The 21,510-nt window shown below is 46.7% G+C and overlaps 1 protein-coding gene across 1 annotated transcript in view; it reads left to right on the forward strand.

Moving 5' to 3' along the window:
• The window catches only part of GALT (galactose-1-phosphate uridylyltransferase), a 70,030-nt gene extending 49,230 nt beyond the window's left edge, over window positions 1–20,800 (forward strand). The window contains exons 8-11 of the mRNA XM_029581446.1: window positions 371–503; window positions 12,958–13,041; window positions 14,629–14,786; window positions 20,272–20,800. Coding sequence (XP_029437306.1) covers window positions 371–503; window positions 12,958–13,041; window positions 14,629–14,786; window positions 20,272–20,340 — 444 coding nt within the window. The 3' untranslated portion in view covers window positions 20,341–20,800. The remainder of the gene's footprint in view (window positions 1–370; window positions 504–12,957; window positions 13,042–14,628; window positions 14,787–20,271) is intronic.
• The last annotated feature ends 710 nt before the right edge of the window (window positions 20,801–21,510 follow it).

Below are 21,510 nucleotides of genomic sequence, written 5' to 3' on the forward strand. Positions count from 1 at the left end.
AATCTGCACTAAGATCTGGGAGTGACCGCCAACATTTAGGTGTCTGGATGCAGCATAATGGCTCCTCCCCTGACTGTGCAATCATTCCACCCGTCTCCGATCCTTTACCTATTCCCCCCCCCCCCCCCCCCCCCTTACCTCACCTCATAGCTCCTTATCTATGGGGCAAATACTGTTCAGACTACAAAGCTTTAAACAGCAGCTGACAGGAGGGAAGGTGTGGGCGTTCCACTGTCAGCCTGGACACCTGAGGGGGAAGGGTTTGCATCGGGAGACACCACAGAGTAATTCCAAGGCACCCGTGATTTGTTCAGCTCTGAAACGCTTTTATAGTAAGAGTATAACCTAGCTCTGTATCTGTTGTTGGCAGGAGCGTCTTGTTGTTGAGAATGAGAATTGGCTGGTGGTGGTTCCTTACTGGGCAGTTTGGCCCTTTCAGACGCTTCTGTTGCCAAGGCGGCATGTGTTACGGCTCCAGGACCTCACTGACCAGGAGAGAGACAGTAGGTGACCCTTGTTGATTTTTCCCCCCCCCCCCCAGTTTTCATTTGGTGTCCTACCCATAATATGGCCTCACAAGAAGTGCAAAAGGAGTTAATCTGGTACATAATAAGGAAAGTGAATCAAGGAGAATGTAAATGAGGCTGTTTGGTAATAGTATAAGCTGCTTTAAAGAGAGGAGCTTTCACTTTTGTTTGCCCACAGTGAAGCTTCTTGGACATCTGGAGGGAATTTATTCCCAATCGATCAATCAATCCTCGAGCCACGTAACAGCATCCTCCGTGGCCATATGCAGTTCTTGTAATGCAGAGCTGAGTTTAGACAGGCAGGCCGCGACAATATGTGACATGGGTTTTATTTTACTTTCTGAAAAAGTGCTGAATGCTAATAAAGTTGGGATCGCTGCTTACTCTAAGTCTTGTTATATATATCAACCCCTCCCAAAAATCACATCAAATTTAAGACGCAAAATTATTGACTGTCATAATAGGCTTCATTGTACAATAAAGGTTCACTTTATTGCTCTGCCTTACTTTTAATCATTGGTGAAAGGGTGTTAACTTTTTTTGATTTTCTTGCTGTGTGTGTATACCACCATCACCATTAAAAATTAACAGTTCATGAATTCTTTAAATCAATATCTGGATAGACTTATCTTGTCTTAGTAGGAAATTATCGCCCATCTCGTAAATCAACGGTGCCAATGCTAAAGTCAGGTTGGTCAGGAAGATCCTGCCAATGGAAGTCTGGCCACGCACACATTCTCGCCTGTCCAGAACCTATTCAGCAAGGCCCACTGAGGGATCAGCAGGCCGAAACCAGGGGGGCAGGCTATGGGATTTGTGATGAGGAACCTGAAACCGTGCTAGGAGAGAGAGAGAGCCTGAAATGGAGAGAGGCTTCCTGTTTATCAAGAAAGATGTGGCATCCAGTGACGTGCAAGAGCAGAAAAATAAAATGGCATGAGACCTTAAGTATGTTCCAAAGTGAAAACAAGAAGCTGAAAAACTTGCTCAGTACTCAGCAAGGGAGCTGGTGGAGTGAGCGGAGAGGTGTAGAGTAAAGTGAGAGCAGTTGAGGGCTCCATGCAGCGGAGCTCAGAAGAAGCTGGAGAGCTCATCTTGAGGACTTTGGGACACCAGCCAAGAGACAGTTACAAGTGTCTTAGTAAGAGAAGAGGATAGCATGAAGAAGACGAGCTTTGAAAAGGTCCAGATTTCGTAGATGTGGAGGAGCTGAAAACGAAGACTGAAGCAGAAGTTGGAAACAGGTCTCTCAAGAGAGACCGAGCTAATGGTTATACTGAGACTTCTGGATGAGCCAGAAGAGGGGGGAGAGAAGGACAAAGTGAATCATAAAAAATCCAGAAGGTGGTGAAGAAGCAGGGAAAAACAGGGCTTTTGTTTTGGATGGAGGCTCAAGATAAGAAAATCTGAGTGCCTCTGAAAATACAACAGAAAAACCAAAAGGTACCAAGTTAAATGTTAATAATTAGAATTTATAAAGGCACCTTTTCATCCAACCATGATTCTAAGATACACTTCAAGTTTTAGAACTTCTAAGTTTAATTCAAAATGTTTGTGACTAGCAACCAAATCTGGCTACTTCCCAGCTTTTAGCAAAGGGTCATCGTGCATAACCCAATGAAGAAGAGTTGGTTTGGGAGAGGAACAGCGACATGCATGTTGTAGGGATGCTGTAGGATTTTTTTTTTCTTTTGAGGGTGGGGCAGATTACATTTTTTCATAAAACAGAAGTTTCATAGTCTCCTTAAGAACATAAGAACATGCCATACTGGGTCAGACCAAGGGTCCATCAAGCCCAGCATCCTGTTTCCAACAGTGGCCAAACCAGTCTACAAGTACCTGGCAAATACCCAAAAACTAAACATATCCCATGCTGATGCTAGTAATAGCAGTGGCTATTTTCTAAGTCAACTTGATTAATAGCAGGTAATGGACTTCTCCAAGAATTTATCTAAACCTTTTTTAAACCCAGCTAGAGTAACTGCACTAACCACATCCTCTGGCAACAAATTCCAGAGCTTAATTGTGAGTTGATTGAAAGAATTTTCTCTGATTAATTTTAAATGTGCTACTTGCTAACTTCATGGAGTGCCCCCTAGTCTTTCTACTATCCAAAAGAGTAAATAACCGATTCACATTTACCTATTCTAGATCTCTCATGATTTTAAACACCTCTATCATATCCCCTCAGCCGTCTCTTCTCCAAGCTGAATAGACCTAACCTCTTTAGTCTTTCCTCATGGGGGAGCAGTTCCATCCCCTCTTATTTTGCTCACCATTCTCTGTACCTTCTCCAGTGCAACTATATCTTTTTTGAGATACGGTGACCAGAATTGTACACAGTATTCGAGGTTCGATTTCACCATGGAGCGATATAGAGGCATTATGACATTTTCCATTTTATTCACCATTCCCCTCCTAATAATTCCTAACATTGTTTGCTTTTTTGACTGCCACAGCACACTGTGCCAATGATTTCAATGTATTATCCACTATGATGCCTAGATCTTTTTCCTGGGTGATAGCTTCTAATATGGAACCTAACATTGTGTACCTACAGCAAGGGTTATTTTTCCCTATATGCATCATCTTGCACTTGTCCACATTAAATTTCATCTGCCATCTGGATGCCCAATCTTCCAGTCTCGCAAGGTCCTGCAATTTATCCCAATCCGCTTGTGATTTAATTGCTCTGAATAATTTTGTATCATCTGCAAATTTGATTACCTCACTCACCGTACTCCTTTCCAGATCATTTATAAATATATTGAAAAGCATAGGTCATAGTACAGATCCCTAAGGCACTCCACTGTTTACCCTTTTCCACTGAGAAAATTGACCATTTAATCCTACTCTCTGTTTCCTGTCTTAACCAGTTTTTAATCCACGAAAGGACATTGCCTCCTATCCCATTACTTTTTATTTTTCTTAGAAGCCTCTCATGAGGGACTTTGTCAAACACAGTCTGTAAATCCAAATACACTACATCTACTAGTTCATCTTTATCCACATGTTTATTAACTCTTTCAAACAAAATGAAGCAGATTTGTTAGGCAAGACTTCCCTTGGTTAAATCCATGTTGACTGTGTTCCATTAAACCATGTCTTTCTATATGCTGTACGATTTTGATCTTTAGAATAGATTCCACTGTTTTTCCTGGCACTGAAGTCAGGCTCACTGGTCTGTAGCTTCCTGGATTGCCTCTGGAGCCCTTTTTAAATATTGGGGTTACATTGACCACCCTCCAGTCTTCAGGTACAATGGATGATTTTAATGATAGGTTACAAATTTTAACTAATAGAAATCTCATTTTTTAGTTCCTTCTCTACCCTAGGATGCATGCCATCTGGTCCAGGTGATTTGCTACTCTTTAGTTTGTCAATCTGGCCTACTGCATCTTCCAGGTTCACAGTGATTTGGTTCAGTTCATCTGACTCATCACCCTTGAAAACCATCTCCGGAACTGGTATCTCCCCAACATCCTCATTAGTAAACACAGAAGCAAAGAATTAATTTAGTCTTTCTGCAATGGCCTTATCTTCCCTAAGAGCCCCTTTAAACCCCTCCATCATCTAACAGTCCAACAGACTCCCTCATAGGCTTCTTGCTTCAGATATATTTTTAAAAGTTTTTATTATGAGTTTTTGCCTCTACGGCCAACTTCATTTCAAATTCTCTCTTTGCCTGTCTTATCAATGTTTTCTGCTTATGCTTTTTCCTATTTTCTTCAGATGGATCCTTTTCCAATTTTTGAAGGATTTTTTTTTGGCTAAAATAGCCTTTCACCTCACCTTTTAACCATGCTGGTAATCGTTTTGCCTTCCTTCCACCTTTGTTAATGCGTGGAATACATCTGGACTGCGCCTCTAGGATTGTATTTCTAAACAATGTCCATGCCTGTTGAACACTTTTAACCTTTGCAGCTGCACCTTTCAGTTTTTTCTACTTATTTTCCTCATTTTATCAAAGTTTCCTTTTTGAAAATTTAGTATTAGAGCTGTAGATTTACTTATTTTCCCCTTTCCAGTTATTAGTTTAAATTTGATCATGTTATGATCACTGTTGCCAAGTGGCCCCACCACTGTTACCTCTCACCAAATCCTGCGTTCCACTAAGAATTAAATCTAAAATAACTCCCTCTCTTGTTGGTTCCTGAACCAATTGCTCCATGAAGCAGTCATTTATTACATCCAGGAACTTGATGTCTCTAGGAAGTCCTGATGTTACATTTACCCAGTCAATATTGGGGTAATTTGGGATTTCTACCCATATAGTCTCTTGAGCATTTAGTCTCTTGTATGATCTTTATCCAGTTGGACTCTATACCCTCCCGGACATAAAGTGCCACACCTCCACCAAGTTGATCCTCCCTATCATTGCAATATAATTTGTACCCTGATATAGCACGGTCCCATTGGTTCTCTTCCCTCCACCAGGTCTTTGTGATGCCAATTATGTCAATCTCATCATTTACTGCTAACTCTCTCCCATCTTACTTCTTAGACTTCTGGCATTGGCATACAGACATTTCAAAGTGTGTTTTTTGTTTGTATTAACAACCTGCTTTTCAGTTCTTAGGTATAATTTGGACATCTTTAGCTCAGGTGATTTTTTACATATAGGCACATGGACTATGTTTGCTATTATTGGAACCTCTCTGTCGGGATGCCCTAACTCTCCTGTTTCATTAGTATCCTTCAAGGATGCATCTCTCCAAACCATGCACTGCTGAGTGACTGTCGGCTTTCCCCTTTGTTCTATTTTAAAAGCTGCTCTATCTCCTTTTTAAAAGTTAGTGCCAGCAGCCTGGTTCCACTCTGGTTAAGGTGGAGACCATCCTTTCGGAAAGGTCCCCAGTTTCTTACAAAACTGAATCAGTCAACAAAACTGTCTGATCCAAGGCAGCTCTGGGGCTGCCAGATTGGATTTGACACTTGGCTACTATGTCCCTGAAGGTCTCCTCTATATACCTCTCTGTCTGCCTCAGCTCCTCCAAGTCTGCCACTCTAGCCTCCAGAGATCGGACTCGTTCTCTGAGAGCCAGGAGCTCTTTGCATCGGGTGCACACATACAATCTCTCACCGGTGGGTAAAAAATCATCATGTGACACTCTATGTAAAAGACTGGGAAGCCCCCCTCTTGCTGCTGGGCTGCTGCCTTCATCTCAATTTTGTTGAACTCCTAGTTTACTAATGGAGTTGAAATTAGAGTAATTTTAAATTTACAGGTGTATTTATTAATTAATCTTCTAATGTCCTACAAGGGGATGATTAAACTCTCAATAAGGGCTGGTGCAATAGTATCATTTAGATAAGAACCTGATTAATTTATAGGCAAAAGACCCTTTCTTATTAAAACTCAAGGGGTGAGCTAGGGGTGGGTGGGTAAGACAGACACTAGAGTTAACTCCCTCTGGCTTGCTTATTTAATCTGACACAAAAATTCTAAAGAATATATCCCACTATTTCACCTCTCTCCAGTCTTTGTCCTAAGATTTCCCAAAGCTATACCTACCAATCCTCTTCACCCACCATTAAGTTGACTTTCACTCAAAGGAATGCTGGGAGCAGTATGCAGATGAGCCTTCCAGTCCTTTTCTACTACAAAGGGTGCGGGGCCTCCGGAAGCTGGGGCTGTGGAGTTCAATCCCTGGATCGCTTACTGTGACCTCTGGACTCCTCTCCCAGGGAATGCTGGGAGCAGTATGCAGATGAGCCTTCCGGTCCTCTTCTACTACAAAGGGTGCGGGGCCTCTGGAAGCTGGGGCTGTGGAATTCAATCCCTGGATCGCTTACTGTGACCTTTGGACTCCTCTCCCAGGGAATGCTGGGAGCAGTATGCAGATGAGCCTTCCAGTCCTCTTCTCCATTCCTGCCCCCAAAAAACAAAAGGCACCACACATAAAAAGATGGCTGTTGCCAAAATGTTTAACCCTCTGTATACCTCTGGTAGTTCTGAATGGGATTGCTCTCTTCCTGTTTTGATTCTTCTAAATCTCCCTTGACTCCATTTCAAGTCAAACTCTTGTCCCTCAGGCCTGAAAGCCGTTTTGTTGTGCATGTGAAACGAGCTGTTCCCAGTGGACAGTGTCCACATCACTACACCCATCAGTAGTTAGACACTAGAGGTCAAAGGTTGCCTAGGAATGGAGACAGAATTAGCTCTCCTGCCGTTAGAGGCAGATCACTGCAGAGCAGGGCAGAGACTCAGTAGTCCGGCAGTACGGTAGGAGGGAGGTCCGCGGTGATGCCGTCTTCTGTGGATAACACCCGTTACACAAGCATTGAATTCCCTGTGGAGGAGGAAACGTTAGTGACTTGCTTAAGTGCAATATTCTCGTATAAAGCATGGATACAGCATGAACAGCTGAAGCCCGGGATCTTCATCCGAAGCCCGTGCAGGCTTCGCGCCAGCACCTGCAACCCCTGAACACAGTTCAGACAGCTGAAGAGCGGACCGGAGAACGGCGGTTTATAACAATAAGGGCATGGCTGATGATGATGATGCACAACTTTCAAGCCAGCAAAGTATAAAATCGCAAGCAGGAAAATTATATTAGGTGAAAAGGGAAGCCCAAGAGAGGGATCTAAAAAGGAAAGGATAGCGTTAACGGGGAGGTTGGCTTCTGTGAATCTCGTAGTACTTACAGCTGCTTTAAGCAGAGTCACTTCTTAAAGGTCAGATCCGTGAATGGTCACATCTTGGATAATTCCAGATACAGCTGTCGATATGCGATGTGTGTTGTCTTACAGGGTTGATGCCAGTTTCAGTGCTATCTTGATTTCCCCTTTTGGTTCAGAAGGTCCCTCTTCCATAAGTCAGCATGGACAGCAGGATTGCCTACCACTTTGGACTGGCGGCAGGGAGAGGGGTGCGGCCCGCCCTTGTCACAAGCCGCCAGCACCCAGTGTCCTCAGAAAAATGATGCTGAGGGAGTGTTTGTTCAGAAGTGCTGCCAGATCCCCCAAGATTTTTAAAGGAAAGCAAATTATACAGTATGTCAGAGTAATAAGATTTGTAATTCTCCTTTTGAATAAAGAAATTTTTTTTTCAGCCTCAAAATTACTTCTACATAGATTTGGGAAAAACAGAAGATTATATAGGGATGGAGGGGAGGGCAGCTCTGTCGGGGACAGAAGCAGAGGACAAAAGATAATAGAAGGGCCATGTTGTGGAGGTGGTGACACCTTTTATAAGACCGAGGTGAGAATTATCCAAAGATAATTCCGTACCTGAGCTTTTAAAACCGCGTAGGTTCCCTTCTTCAGATAGAAAAGGTGTGAGAGATGGGAAGATACAGTTAGTGTACCTTGGGAGATCAGAGACCGAGAAGAGCGGTCATATCTAAAGACAAATATTATGGGATTGTTCTAGGAAAATTACGTATTCTTCAGCTCTCTGCTGCACATGTCTTTACAGAGGTGGCCAAATCTGTTCCCTGTTCGGCTCTTCTGTTCCGTGGTTCGACTGGTACTGACCAGCCAGCACCCACAGGCCCTGCTAGGGGTGGGTGGGATCGGGGAGCCCGAGCCATGGCACAATGCCAACAGCCAATGTTTAGATATATAGGACACATGGTCGTAGGGCCCCGTGCCAAAGCTGTCACTGCAATGACCGGCTTAAGTGATTTGGCAGGGGGTAGCTCTCCAGGTAGTTGTGAATTGAAGCCTTCTGGCTCCAGAAACCAATTGAGCTGGAAACCCACCCACCCTCACTGCCACTCCCAAAAAAAAAAAAGGGCAGAAAGAAAACTGCTGGGTCAAAAGAAAAGAAAAAAGATTGCAGATGAAAACTCTCAAGGTACTGCTACCACCGACTGGTTCAAAGAAATGTCCCCCTCCTCCGCATGTCTGCGGAGGAGGGGGACTGCCACTGAAGCGCATCCAGCCTCTCCCTGCACAGCCAGCGTTGAAGTAGCCGCGAGGTGCCCGTGAAGCGCAGCTTGCTCAGGGACATGCGTATTTTGGGGCCGGACCGGTGCTACACACCATCTATAGCAGCACGCAGCACGGCAGAGCAGTGTAGTAGGGCCTGCGCGATCGGCGCCGGAGACCCGCCGGGGTAAGGCCTGATTTTCACTTGCCCACGGCCGCCTCCGACTCCGACCACGAGGCAGCCCATGCCGGCCTCCGTTGAACCGAGACGCTTGAGCCCTCTTCCTCTGGACGCTGAGCCCTCTTCCTGAAACGCTGAGCCCTCTTCCTCCGGACGCAGCACGCAGCACGGCAGAGCAGTGAAGCAGGGCCTGCGCGATCGGCGCCGGAGACCCGCTGGGGTAAGGCCTGATTTTTCACTTACCCACGGCTGCCTCCGACCCCGACCACGAGGCAGCCCCTGCCGGCCTCCGTCGAACCGAGACGCTGACGACATCCGTCTCACCTTCCTCCGCCTCCGAGGGGCACGCCGACCACCTTCAGCCAATCAGGGGACAGCCCTGATTTGGCCTCCTAATTTAAATTGAGAGACACCCAGGCGTCGCGCGCCTAAGGAGCTCGACAAAGGAGCCTGCTCCTTTGTGCGCTCCTTAGTGCACTCCCTTTGTGCACTCCCTATTTGTGGGACCAGTCCTGGTCCCATTCCTCCCAATAGGAGGCCTTCAACTTAGCAAAGGAACCGATGCTACCCAACTACCATACTAGCATGTTATCTATCAACCTATTCATCAGAGTCCGGAAATATAATAGTCCTCGATATAACTGCCGTGACCAGAATCATCCCAGCAACCAGTCAGGCAACCACTCAAGCTCACAGAGGACAAAGCATTCTACCAGCCGAACCAACTAACTTACAAACACTTTCAGCAATTCATCCAAACATCTACTCATACAGATAGACACCTCTCTCTCACCCACTCTCTGACACCTCGTGAATTCCTACAGACTCACACCTCTGGGCCCCAAACCCAGACCCAATCAACCGCATCTCAAAACAAACCTCCACCTGAACCACTCTCACCATGCTCACTTTTAATATCCCAATCATCCACAACCAAAGGCGAACCCCCTTAACTAACTTCACCAACGTCATACAAAAAAGAATCATCCCTATTACGACATCACCATTGAACCAACTTCTAGGCCTCACGCTACTCTCAGTAACTCTCATCAATGCGCAATCCTTAACTAAGAAGACACACATCCTCAATGATTACCTCTTGGATAGCAACCCAGACATCTGTGCCATCACAGAAACCTGGTTAAAAAACTCGGACATTGCATTAACCAATCAACTACCAATTCAGACATACGACATCTTCACCTTCCATAGACTCAAAAAAAGAGGAGGCGGACTTCTTCTAGCCACGAAGAAAGAACTCAGATTGACCGCACATACTATCAAGACAGAATCCAAATTAGAATTGGGTCTAGTCAAATCTAAACACCTACAAATTCTGTTAGTCTACGCTCCCCCGGGAGTTCTAGAAACGGACCCATCACCCCTCGTAGAATCCATAGTGAAACATATTAATGCAGACCTCCCAACAATAATTATGGGGGATTTCAACCTCCACACAAATGCAATACCTCGCTCTACCAACTGTGAAGCTCTCCTCACCACCCTCGGCGCGATGGGATTCACTCAGACCATCAACAGCCCCACACATAAAGCTGGTCACACCCTGGATCAAATATTCATCAATTCGAATTTCACTTGCACAATAGAACCTTCCTGTACCCCAATCCGTTGGTCAGATCATTTCCTAATAGAATCTTCCTTTTCCACACACAGACACACACCTCTCCACACACCTCTACCATTCAATACAGGAAAGCATGTCCTTCTGACATACTCGGCGATCAGCTATCCAAAGAACTCTCCAACCTAGACCTAGCTAATCCTGACTCAGCCCTATCCTCCTGGCAAAAGATTACAGAAACAGTCGCAAACAAATGGTGTCCAATAATCTCCAAATCAATCAACCCAACAAAAAAGGGAAACCAACCTTGGTTCTGCTCGGAACTGAAACAAATGAAACAGGACTTACGCCAGAAAGAAAATAGATGGCGCAAAACCCCAAACAAAACAACCCTCTCTTCATACAAGGGACTCTTAAATCACTACAGGACCGCCATTCTACAGAAAAAGGAGTATTATGCAAACAAAATACACCATTTTCAATATGATGCCCAGGCCCTTTTCGCTTACGTATCACAAATCACTAAATCAACCCCACCACCTATTCCAGATGAACAAGCTCTCTCAAAAGCTATTGAACTCGCTTCTTACTTCCAACAGAAGATCTTAAATACCCTCGCCCTCCTTCCTACAAACACAACTCCCATCAAGTCAGGTGAGAATTCCAATTCTCTAAATAGACCCAAATTTGACTGTTTCGAATCAATCTCCACCAAAGAGATTGAATCCCTTCTAAAAAAAACTGAAACCTGCTAGCCATCCGGCTGACAATATTCCATCGAGACTCCTGCTTCTAATCCCAAACTTGATCTCAGGACCTCTGACCAGCATAATAAACAGCCTCCTATCCCAAGGAAGCTACCCAGACATCCTAAAAACCGCTTCACTCAAGCCCCTCCTCAAGAAACACAATTTGGACCCAAATGTACCAGCAAATTTCAGACCCATCTCTAACCTCCCTTTTGTCACTAAACTAACGGAGAAACTGGTAAACACACACACAGCTTTCTGACTACCTGGAAGACCACAAGATCTTACACCCTTCGCAATATGGTTTCCGTAAATCACGCAACACTGAAACCCTCCTCATCTCACTAACAGACCATATTATTATGGGGTTAGATAAAGGACACTCCTTCCTACTAGTCTTGTTAGATATTTCGGCGGCTTTCGACACCGTCAATCACACCATCCTGTTGGATCGCCTAGCAGATATCTGCATCTCTGGATCTGCGTACAACTGGTTCAAGTCCTTCCTCAGCAATAGGACTTACAAAGTCAAAATCAACAATAAAGAGTCACCCCTAACAAAATCTAATCTTGGCATACCACAAGGATCTTCTTTATCCCCAACCCTCTTCAACATATACCTCCTCCCCCCTCTGCCAAATGTTAACAGATCTCAACCTAATTCATTATCTGTACGCAGACGACGTACAGATTCTAATCCCTATAACAGAATCAATCTCAAAAGCGCTCACCCATTGGAATAACTGCCTACTTTCCATCACCAATCTACTCAACAGCTTAAACTTGGTCCTTAATGCTTCTAAGACAGAGCTTCTCCTCATCTCTTCAAATGACAACAATATCCACCAACCAACACCACTCAACTCTCACATCACATGTAAGTAGGTTAGAGATCTTGGGGTGATTCTAGACAACCGACTAAACCTAAGGAAAATGGTCAATACAACAACGAAAGACTGCTTTTACAGATTACAGGTCCTAAAACGACTTAAACCTCTCTTATTCTTCCACGACTTCAGGACAGTCCTCCAAGCGCTACTGTTCGCCAAAATAGACTACTGCAGCGCCCTTCTACTAGGACTCCCCAAATCCTCTACTAAACCTCTGCAGATGATTCAAAATGCGGCAGCAAGATTGTTAACCAGTACCAGCCGCTACGATCACATATCACCAATTCTCAGGAACCTACACTGGTTACCAGTAAATTACAGAATTCTATACAAATCAATCACCTTAATCCATAAAACCATCCATCATCAACTTCAACTTGACCTGGAAATACCTTTCAAACTCTACTCTTCTATCAGACCAACTAGAGACATTTACAAAGGCACTCTTAATGTTCCCCCCACTAAAGCCACACGCCTCGCTATGACCAAAGACAGAGCCTTTTCGATAGCAGGCCCATCGATCTGGAACAGTATCCCATCAAACCTCAGACTGGAGCCATGCCTTTTATCTTTCAGAAAAAGACTTAAAACCTGGCTCTTTCAACAAGCCTTCCCCGAACCACCAGACAATCACTAGTTGGCCTTCATTCCTACCCGGTCTGGCACTCCGCTTCTCAAAAGAAAAAATAAATGGACTCTGAGACATTCAGGTTAAAGCACTGTCCTTAAGTTTTTAACTTGTACACTCTATGGTAAAATTCCTTTTACCGGCCTTTCTTCTTTCCAGCTGATTGCAAGCTTCCAAGTTCTCTCCCCCTGTTGATTGTAACTTTGACTTATTCCTACTTACTGTTATCTTTCGTTTACGTGAATTTGTTACTCTAGTTTTTCCCTTTGTTAAATTGTAAACCGATCCGATATGGTAATTTACTATGAAGGTCGGTATAAAAAACTGTTAAATAATAAATAAATAAATAATGTCCACGTTAATGTCCCTTCCTCCCGGCTGGTTGCCCTCTTTGTAGCTTCAGGAGTAATAAATATTTCTTTCATATTATTTTTAAAAGAGAGAATGTGGAAGAGAGTGTGACAGGACAGAAATAACCTCGGGTCCAAATATGGCCTTCTGACCTCCTTGTCTCTCTCGTTTCAGCTCTGGCGTCCATAATGAAAAGGCTTCTCACCAAATACGACAATCTGTTTGAGATCTCTTTTCCCTACTCCATGGGCTGGCATGGTAAGAAGGTGGGAGGGTGTTCTTGTGACAGTGTCGTTTAGCAAATCCTGACTCATAAAACTGCTCTTAAGCAAGACTGGCCCCCCTCTCCAGTCTCTGCCAGGAGCAGAAGTCAGGGATCTGGCTCATTAAGGTTCCCTCTCCTCCGTGATGCCTTGAGCTGATGGTGGCATGTCTGTCTCTCTCACCCAGCACCCTGATGGGTGCCGGGCAGAGGAGGAATCCAGGTTCTGTGTGGAAGAAATGACCTTCTAGAGTGCAGTTTGCTTCACAACAGCCCATGCTCCGGAGAGATGGCAGCCTCACCTGGTCACTGAGCTTCCTGCCTGAAGTAGGCAGAGGGTGTGTTTGTAGCAACTCCGCTGTGCGAGCTCTTCCTTTGGAAGGCTGTGTGTATGGGTTTCTGCTGCTGTGAAGTCCTTGTGTGTGTGGTTCTTTAACTTAATATGGGGGAGATGCTTTTATAGTGCTGGCTAAGTTCTCATTAGTGGAGTGCAGAAGTGCAGTGGGGAGTCTCTGCTTTGGAGATGGTGTGTTTTTCTGGGAGGGTCGCTAAAGCTGGTGCAGGTGGGTCTCTACATTGGCGATGGGGTGTCTGTGTGTGGGGGGGGGGCAGGGGGTTTCAGGAGCTTGGAGATGGGGGTGTGTGTGGTGGGGGGGTTCAGGAACTGGTGCAGGTGGGTCTCTACTTTGGAGATGGGGTGTCTGGGGGGGGCAGGGGGTTTCAGGAGCTTGGAGATGGGGTGTCTGTTGGGGGGGGGGCAGGGTTTTCAGGAGCTGGTGCAGGTGGGTCTCTGCTTTGGAGATGGGGGTGTGTGGTGGGCGTTCAGGAGCTGGTGCAGGTAGGTCTCTGATAATATAGTGGGGGGAAAGATCTCTGCCCTGGAACTGGTGAAGGAGGATTCCTGCTTTGGAGATGGTATGTGTGGGGGTCTCTGATAACAGTGAGGGGGTTGGGGTGATGGAGCTGGTGTGGGTGGATGGTGAGTGCTGTGCTGTCTGTAGCCCCCTGAATTGATGAGAACTGCATAGCTTGGTCTTTTAACAATGATTTTTGCTCTGGGAGGGAAGCTCACTCTGTCTTCCGTAGACTCCTCTGTGAGAGGCCTGTTGTGCTCTGGAAAGGATCGCCTTCATTTCTAATGCCCTACCTTGCTTTTTTCTTCATTCTCCTCCTCCTATGCATGCCTTTCATGCACTGAGTTCTGTTTTAGACGTTCTTACCCCGCCGCTTTTGTTTTTTTGTCTAAAACAGAACTCAGTGCATGTAAGGCATGCATAGGAGGAGGAGAATGAAGAAAAAAGCAAGGTAGGGCATTAGAAATGAAGGCGATCCTTTCCAGCGCACAACAGGGCTCCCAGAATAGTATCCTGCAGAAACAGGCATCACGGTGAGGGCAGGGCAAGGGTTAAAAATTTAACACTTTCCAAGGTTCAGGCCCTCCAGATATATCTAGATATTCACCTTCACACACTACACCTTGTGCACAGAGACGCACATCTAACACAGCTTGACTTCCACGTTCTTACCCCGCCGCTTTTGTTTTTTTTGGTGACCCTGGTTTAACTTTTTCTCTCTTTTGGCAGGAGCACCCACGGGCCCTCACCTGCGAGAGGAGGACTGCAGCCACTGGCAGCTCCATGCCCACTACTATCCGCCCCTCCTGCGCTCCGCCACCGTCCGCAAGTTCCTAGTGGGCTACGAGATGCTGGCGCAGGCTCAGCGGGACCTGACGCCAGAGCAGGTGAGGGAGAGAGTCTTGTGCGTACTGGAGTAAATGTTTGAGCTCCCTGAGCAGCCGGAAACGATGTTGGCATTAAAGAGTTTCCTAGCATGTGGACAGATGGATTCAGGGCCCAGTGGGTTATGCACCGCTACCAGCAGATGGAGACGGAGTAAAGCTGACATCGCAGTACATATACCCCTGCAATGACATCAGCCTGCCAGTATTCTCCATCTCCAGCAGATGGTACACTGGGGATTGCTTTGAGTTGCCCTGCTCTCCTGCAGTGATTACCTAATGGTCCTTCCCCCCAAGTAGAGAGAATTCCTGAGGTGATTTCCGTGGTCCCTCAGATGAGTGCCTTGGTCTGGTAGCTGGTTCTTCAGCTGGCGTGGATTTAGCTGATTTAAACAGCTGAAAGGCAGCAGGTGCCGGAAGCCGAGTGAGGCGGTGACTGTATATGCCCTTTCCCCCCTGCAGCTGCATTCAGCCGGGAAAGGCTGAGCTCAGGTAAGCTTAAAAAAAAAAAAAAAAAAAAAAAAAAAGTCAGAGAGTAGAGGGGGCTTGTAGGACTACCTCCGGTCTCCGTGCTCGTTGCGCCGTCCCGACGTTCATTCCTGCTCCCATGGAGGTTAAGGGATCTGAGCAGCCTGGAAGGGTTAGGCCCCGCGGTTAGGCTTCTTGCTGTGCGCCGCCTGGTAGGCCGCAGCGGCGTTTTTTTGCGTGCTTTTTTTTTTTTCCGGTGCGGTCTGCTGCCCTCTGCAGGGACCCGTCTGTGTGTGCGAGTGCGTCCGGCTGTGCATCTGAATTGTGCGCCCAGTTTCTTTTGGGCGCGCCACGTTCTGGAGCCGTAGTGGTTGTGCTCCAAAGGATTAGCGCTGTGACAGTGCGCTTAAGTTTTGCGACGCATAACCCTTAGGACATCCAAATTTTGTGCCCCTAAATTTTTTTTTAGCGGGAATTTGGCTGGATGCACATTTTCAGTCACTTGTTAAGCGTACTGACGGACGAATGGCACCTGTGGCGAGGAAACCTAAGCGCCTTTCCCTTTGAGCTGCCTCTCATATTCGGGTATCTCAGCCTGGAGTGCCTTCTAACTTGTGCCAGCACTGCTAAAGGCTCAGGGAGAATTATCTTCCTCTGATTTTACCAAGCCTGGTTCTTCCCAGCCTGATTTGAGGGCCTGATTAAGGATGTGGTTCCTCAGCAGGGGACGGCAGCTCAGTGGGGCCTGCACAAGTGCCTCCTGGTTTTGGCTTGGATCCTTCTGCCTTTTCTTGGGAAGAATTTTTTTAAGGACTGCAATCCTTGCTTCAGGCGCAGTCTTCAGGTCAGATTATCAAGCGGAGTCCTCTCCCTCTTCCGGTACTACTGAGGCAGATCCTGACTCTGGAGGATGGGGAAATTCCTGCGGGACTGGAACCGTATAGGACTATGTTGCGGTTCTTTCATAGAGATGAACTGCCGGCCCTGATTTCCCAGACGTTGAAGATGCTGGGAGATTCCATGTCTGAACTAAAGAAAAATGCCATTTTGGTTTCTTTGTGAAAAGCCTTTTTTTTTTTTTCCCCTTGGCATGGAAGCCATTCAAGAATTGATTGATCTTGAGTGGGACGCCCGAAGGCTAATTTTCAAAGGGGGTTGGATCTTGGAAGGCCTGTACTCTCTGAATCCAGTGGTGAGAGAGTGCGATTTCCAAATGTGCGTTTGTCTGCGCTGTCACGAAACAGACGACTATCCCCGTGGAGGGAGGAGAGGCCTTGAAGGATGTGCATGATAAGAGGATTGAGGCCATCCTTAAGCAAGCATTTGAAGCAGTGGCAATGACCTTACAGATGGTTTCTTGTTGTGCCCTTGTGGCTTGCTCTTGTTTGCTTCTCTCTCAGGAGGTTCCAGGGCAGTTATGGAACCTGCTGCCACCTTTTTAGCAGATGTGGGCTGCGATTTTGCTCAGCACCTCGGCCAGAGGAGTGGCTTCGGTAATAGCTGTCAAGCGCCAGTTATGAGAAATTGGTTGGCCGTTGCGACCTCCAAAGCTAAGCTTAAGAAATAGCCCTTTAAAGGCTTGTTCTTATTTGGGAGCGAGTTGGTGAAACTTGCCAGTAAGTGGGGCGAATCCTCAGTTGCCGGAGGATAAGAAACAGTCATTTCAAGGGTTCTAAGCAGTTTCGTCCCTACAGAGGTGCAACCTTTCAGAAGACTCGGCCTTTTGATAGGTCTCCGTCCTTTTGTCCCAGACAGCCCAGGCAGGGTGTGGGCTCAGGTAGTGGTACCTCACGATCCTCCCTATGAAGGTTTGCTGATCCACCCCCGGGTATAGGAGACAGGGGGATGTCTCTCTCTTTTATCAAAGGTGGGTCAAAATCACATCAGGATTTGTGCTGGAATTTCGCAGTGTTCCTCTGGACATGTTCATGGTATCTCCCTGCAGAAGAAGCAGGCAGTGGAGGGTACACTGTTAAGGCTCCTCAGTCGGAGGGCTGTGGTTCCAGTACCCATGTCTAAAGAAAATACGGGTTGATATCCCATCTATTTCGTTGTACTCAAGAAGGAGGCCTCCTTTTGTCCCATCTCAAAGGGGTCAACCGTCATTTGCGGGTGACTAATTTTTGCATGGAAACTTTATGCAGTGATAATGGCTATGCAGTTGGGGGAATTTCTGACGACCTTGGATCTGTCTGAGGGGGACCTTCATATTCCCATCCGATTAGAGCACCAACAGTTTCGGCGTTTTGTGGTGTTGGGGTGATATTATCAGTTTCAGGTGCTGCCTTTTGGTCTGGTCACCACTCCTAGGATTTTTTCCAAGGATATTGTGGTGGTGGTGGCGGCAGAGTTGAGAGAGGATGGGATCCTGCCCATATTTGGATGACTAGTTGATTTGGGCAAAGTCTCTGGAAGCGAGCAGCCTGGTGACCCACAAGGTGACTTCCCTGTTGCAGGAGCTTAGTTGGGTAGTGAATCTAGCCATCTAAGTTGTTGGAGTATCTGGGTGTTCGGTTCAACATGAAGCAAGGTAAAGTTTCCTGCCAGAAGCTCGTATTCAGAAGTTGGTGTCACAGGTGCGTCTCTTGATGAACAATATACGCCCGACGTATGGACTTATCTGCAGGAACTCTGGCAGCAACCCTGGAAGTGCTGCCGTGGGCGAGAGCACATATGCGTCCTCTTCATCGCTCCCTGCTGTTTCATTGGAACCCACAGTCTCAGGACTATTTGATTCAGCTTCACCTGCCAATGGAAGTCTGCTCTCACCTCCAGTGGTGGTTGCACGCAGATCATTTGAGAAAGGGAATCTTGCCGGACTGATTGGTACTCGTGCAGATGCGAGCCTCCAGGATTGGGGAGCTCATTGTCAGGAACTAACGGTGCGAGAGCACAGGGATACAGAAGAGTCTCTCTGGAACAACAATTGGCTGGAAGCCTGGGCGGTCCGGTTGACCTGCTTGCAATTCAGCTGCAGGGTGCAGGGTTGAGCGGTGACTGTATATGCTAGGAACCAAGAGCCAGTAAGTGTCACAGGAGATAGGCCAACTTATGGAATGGGCAGAAGTGCATCACCAGGGGATCCCGGCCTCACACACTGCAGGAAAAGAAAACGTAAGAGCAGACTTTCTCAGCAGAGAGAGCCTGGACCCAGGACAGTGGGTATTGTTGAACAAGACATTTCAGCTGATAGTGGATCACTCTGGGGCCTTCCGTTTCTAGACCTGCTGGCGACTTCTCTCAGTACGAAGGTTCCTCGATTCTTTAGTCACAGGAGAGATCCGAAGTCCTTGGGTATCAATGCCCTCGTGCAGGTCTGGCCAGAGGACAAGCTGCTGAATGCCTTTCCCCTGTGGCCCTGTTGGGCAGAATAATTTGGAGGGTTGAAGGTCACAGTGGGATGGTGCTTTTGGTGGCACCAGTTTGGACCAGGAGTCCATGGTATTCAGATCTGCGAAGGCTCCTGTTAGACTCCCCTCCTCTGCCTTTCAGCGCACAGGAATCTGTTGCAGCAGGGACCTGTTCTTCACGAAGATCTGAATCTGTCTTACGGTTTGACCCTTGAGAGGGCTCGCTTGCTGAAACGTGGGTATTCTACTGCAGTGATTACCACCTTGTTAACGAGCATGAAAGTTCTCCACTTCCTTAGCCTATGTGCGGGTTTGGCGAGAGTATGAGGCTTGGTGTGAAGGTTTAGAAGTGCTTCCTCGTTCAGTTAAAATCCCGCTCATTTTGGAATTTTTGCAGGATGGGTTGAATAAAGGGTTGGCCTTTAATTCTTTGAAGGTATAGGTAGTGGCTCTTGCCTGTTTTAGGGGCTAGGTGAATGGTGGACCCTTGTCAGTTCATAAAGATGTGGCCCGTTTCTTGAGGGGAGTGAAACATCTTCATCCTCCCTTGCGGTTACCAGTACCCTTGTGGAGTCTTAATTTGTTGTTGGATATCTTGGCGGGCCCTACATTTAGACCGTTGCATAGCCTTTCATTGCAGTTACTGACCTTGAAAACGGTGTTTCTGGTGGCGATATGTTCTGCGCTTCAAATTTCTGATCTTCAGGCTGTTCCTTCGGGTGGCTCCACGACGATACAGATGCATACTGTTTCTTTTTTTTTGCCTAAAGTGGTCTCGGATTTTCACTTGAATCAGTCCATATCCTTGCTGTCTTTGGATAAGGAAAGAGATGCGGAGGAATATCGCCGGTTGTGTCCTTTGGATGTCAAGACAGGTCATAAGGTATCTGGAGGTTTCTAAATCTTTCCGAAAGACAGATTGCCTGTAGAAGCCTTTTGGGGGCGGCTATCAGTTTATCATGGTATTTGTAGCATCCTAGTAAGTACACAGAAAATTGGGGCATGTGTGACAGTCTTCAATCTGATCTAGGGTTTGCCATGTTTCTTCCGATTTCCCGAGTTTGTGTTATCGCTGGCGTCTCCGTCTCCTAATCATATCATTTTAAAAGTGCCGAATCAGTGCGCATGGACACTGCGTTCACAGTTGGGGGCTGTAAGAGGGGTGGGTTGAGGGTGAGCAGGGATTTCCAGTCATTCAGCAGAATGAAACACAAAGGAGTTTTAGGCCTTTGTGTGCATGGTGTTTCCCCAGGGCAGAATTTGCTGGAGGTTCTGTCTAACAAGAAGATTAGTTTGGGCTACTGCCGGGGGCCCTCCAGTTTTTCTTGTGCAATCTCACAAGGGTGGAAGGTTGCCAGAGTCTGTGTTTAAATATTTGATAAAAGGTAATAGTTCTAATAATCTGGTTAGGGGTGTGGTTTTTTTTTTTTTGGGGGGGGGGGGGGGGGGGAATGGTCACCTTTCAAATGCTTGTTAACACTTGTATTGCGTTCCTGCCATTGTTTTATTGTGTATTGGCTAAAATGCTTGTTTTTGTCGTAAATGCGTGCCTAAATAAATTTGGAGCAAGATGATAAGAGAATGCATTGGATCCAAACCTATTGGATAAGCATATGTTAAATCCTGACTCTGCTCTCCTTACTTACTTCTTCTCCTCCTGTGTCCCGCAGGCAGCAGAGCGGCTCAGGAACCTGCCCGAGGAGCATTACACACTGAAGCAGGCGAGGTCTGCGCAGTAGAAAAGGCTCGCGGGGAGCGTGTTCTCACTGCCTGCAGACTGGTTACTGAAGGACGAGCCCTACTCGCTGCGCAGTGGGCTGGGGGTCGGCTGATCCCTGAATTATGACTTCTGGCGATGGCTTTCAGCTGGCAGTGCAAAGAAGCTGCATCTAATCGAACTGCTTTCAAACTCGGAATCAAAATGTGGTGTGTTTTGGCCTGGGTTTGCTGTTTGGAACGGGACCCGTGCCAGCATGACAAATCACTTCTGTCCTGGTTGTGGTCCTCACCATTGGGATTTTGGGTTGTCTAGGGCTTCATCTCTTCACACAAAGGTCAAAACTTGCAGCACATACAGCCGGCCCCAACATAGTCACTGATCAGTAGCTTCTAGGGTAGAACCAAGAGCTGGAGCCTGTTTCTATTTTTATATCCCACCCACCCAGTGTGACCTTAAATAAAGCACTTAACCTCCTGTTCTACTGGCTGTGGATTCTTAAAGTACTTAACCTCTCTATTGTGCTCAGTTACTGATTTGGAAACTCAGTCAGACAGGGACTCTGCAGGCATCTGCCTTCTCGTTTGTTGTACGGTTCTGCCTACACTCGTACCCTCTCTTTTAGAAAGAGGGCAAGTAACTGCTTTTTTTTTTTCCCCACATCTGTTAGGAAGAGCTACACCTGTGCATCCGCATTGGTCTACTTGAGAAAAACAGACCAAATGTGGATCTAAGGCCTGCTCAGCACGGTCGCATCCTGTGTTTGTGTTGGTCGTAAGGGCTAGGGAAAGTAGTGAAGGCCTTGGATCGTGTGCTGCAGCCGTCACTGGAGTGCGGGACCAGGGGCATGAGGGTGATTGAGTCACATGTTCACAGCCATCCGTGGACCAAAGCAAAGGTGTCACGTACGTGCTCCTATCGGGGTGGGAAGGAGGAGCTGGCAGGTGAGCATAGTGCTTGGTGGGACTATTTCACACTCACACAGCTGTCAGTGGGGCAGGATAGAGAATGGAGGCTGTAACAGCTGTTGTCAGGGCTAGGCAGAGGATGGAATGGGCCCTGACACATAGAGGCATTGCCTACAATATGAGATCCTGTGTGTGATACTTTGCTCTCACCATTTCAGACCAAGGGCTTAGGGCCATATTATCCACTTTTCAGAATAACTTGAGCCTAACTAACTTTTGCTTCT

Source organism: Rhinatrema bivittatum, chromosome 1 (assembly GCF_901001135.1).
Source record: "Rhinatrema bivittatum chromosome 1, aRhiBiv1.1, whole genome shotgun sequence".
NCBI classification, from domain to species: Eukaryota; Metazoa; Chordata; class Amphibia; order Gymnophiona; family Rhinatrematidae; genus Rhinatrema; species Rhinatrema bivittatum.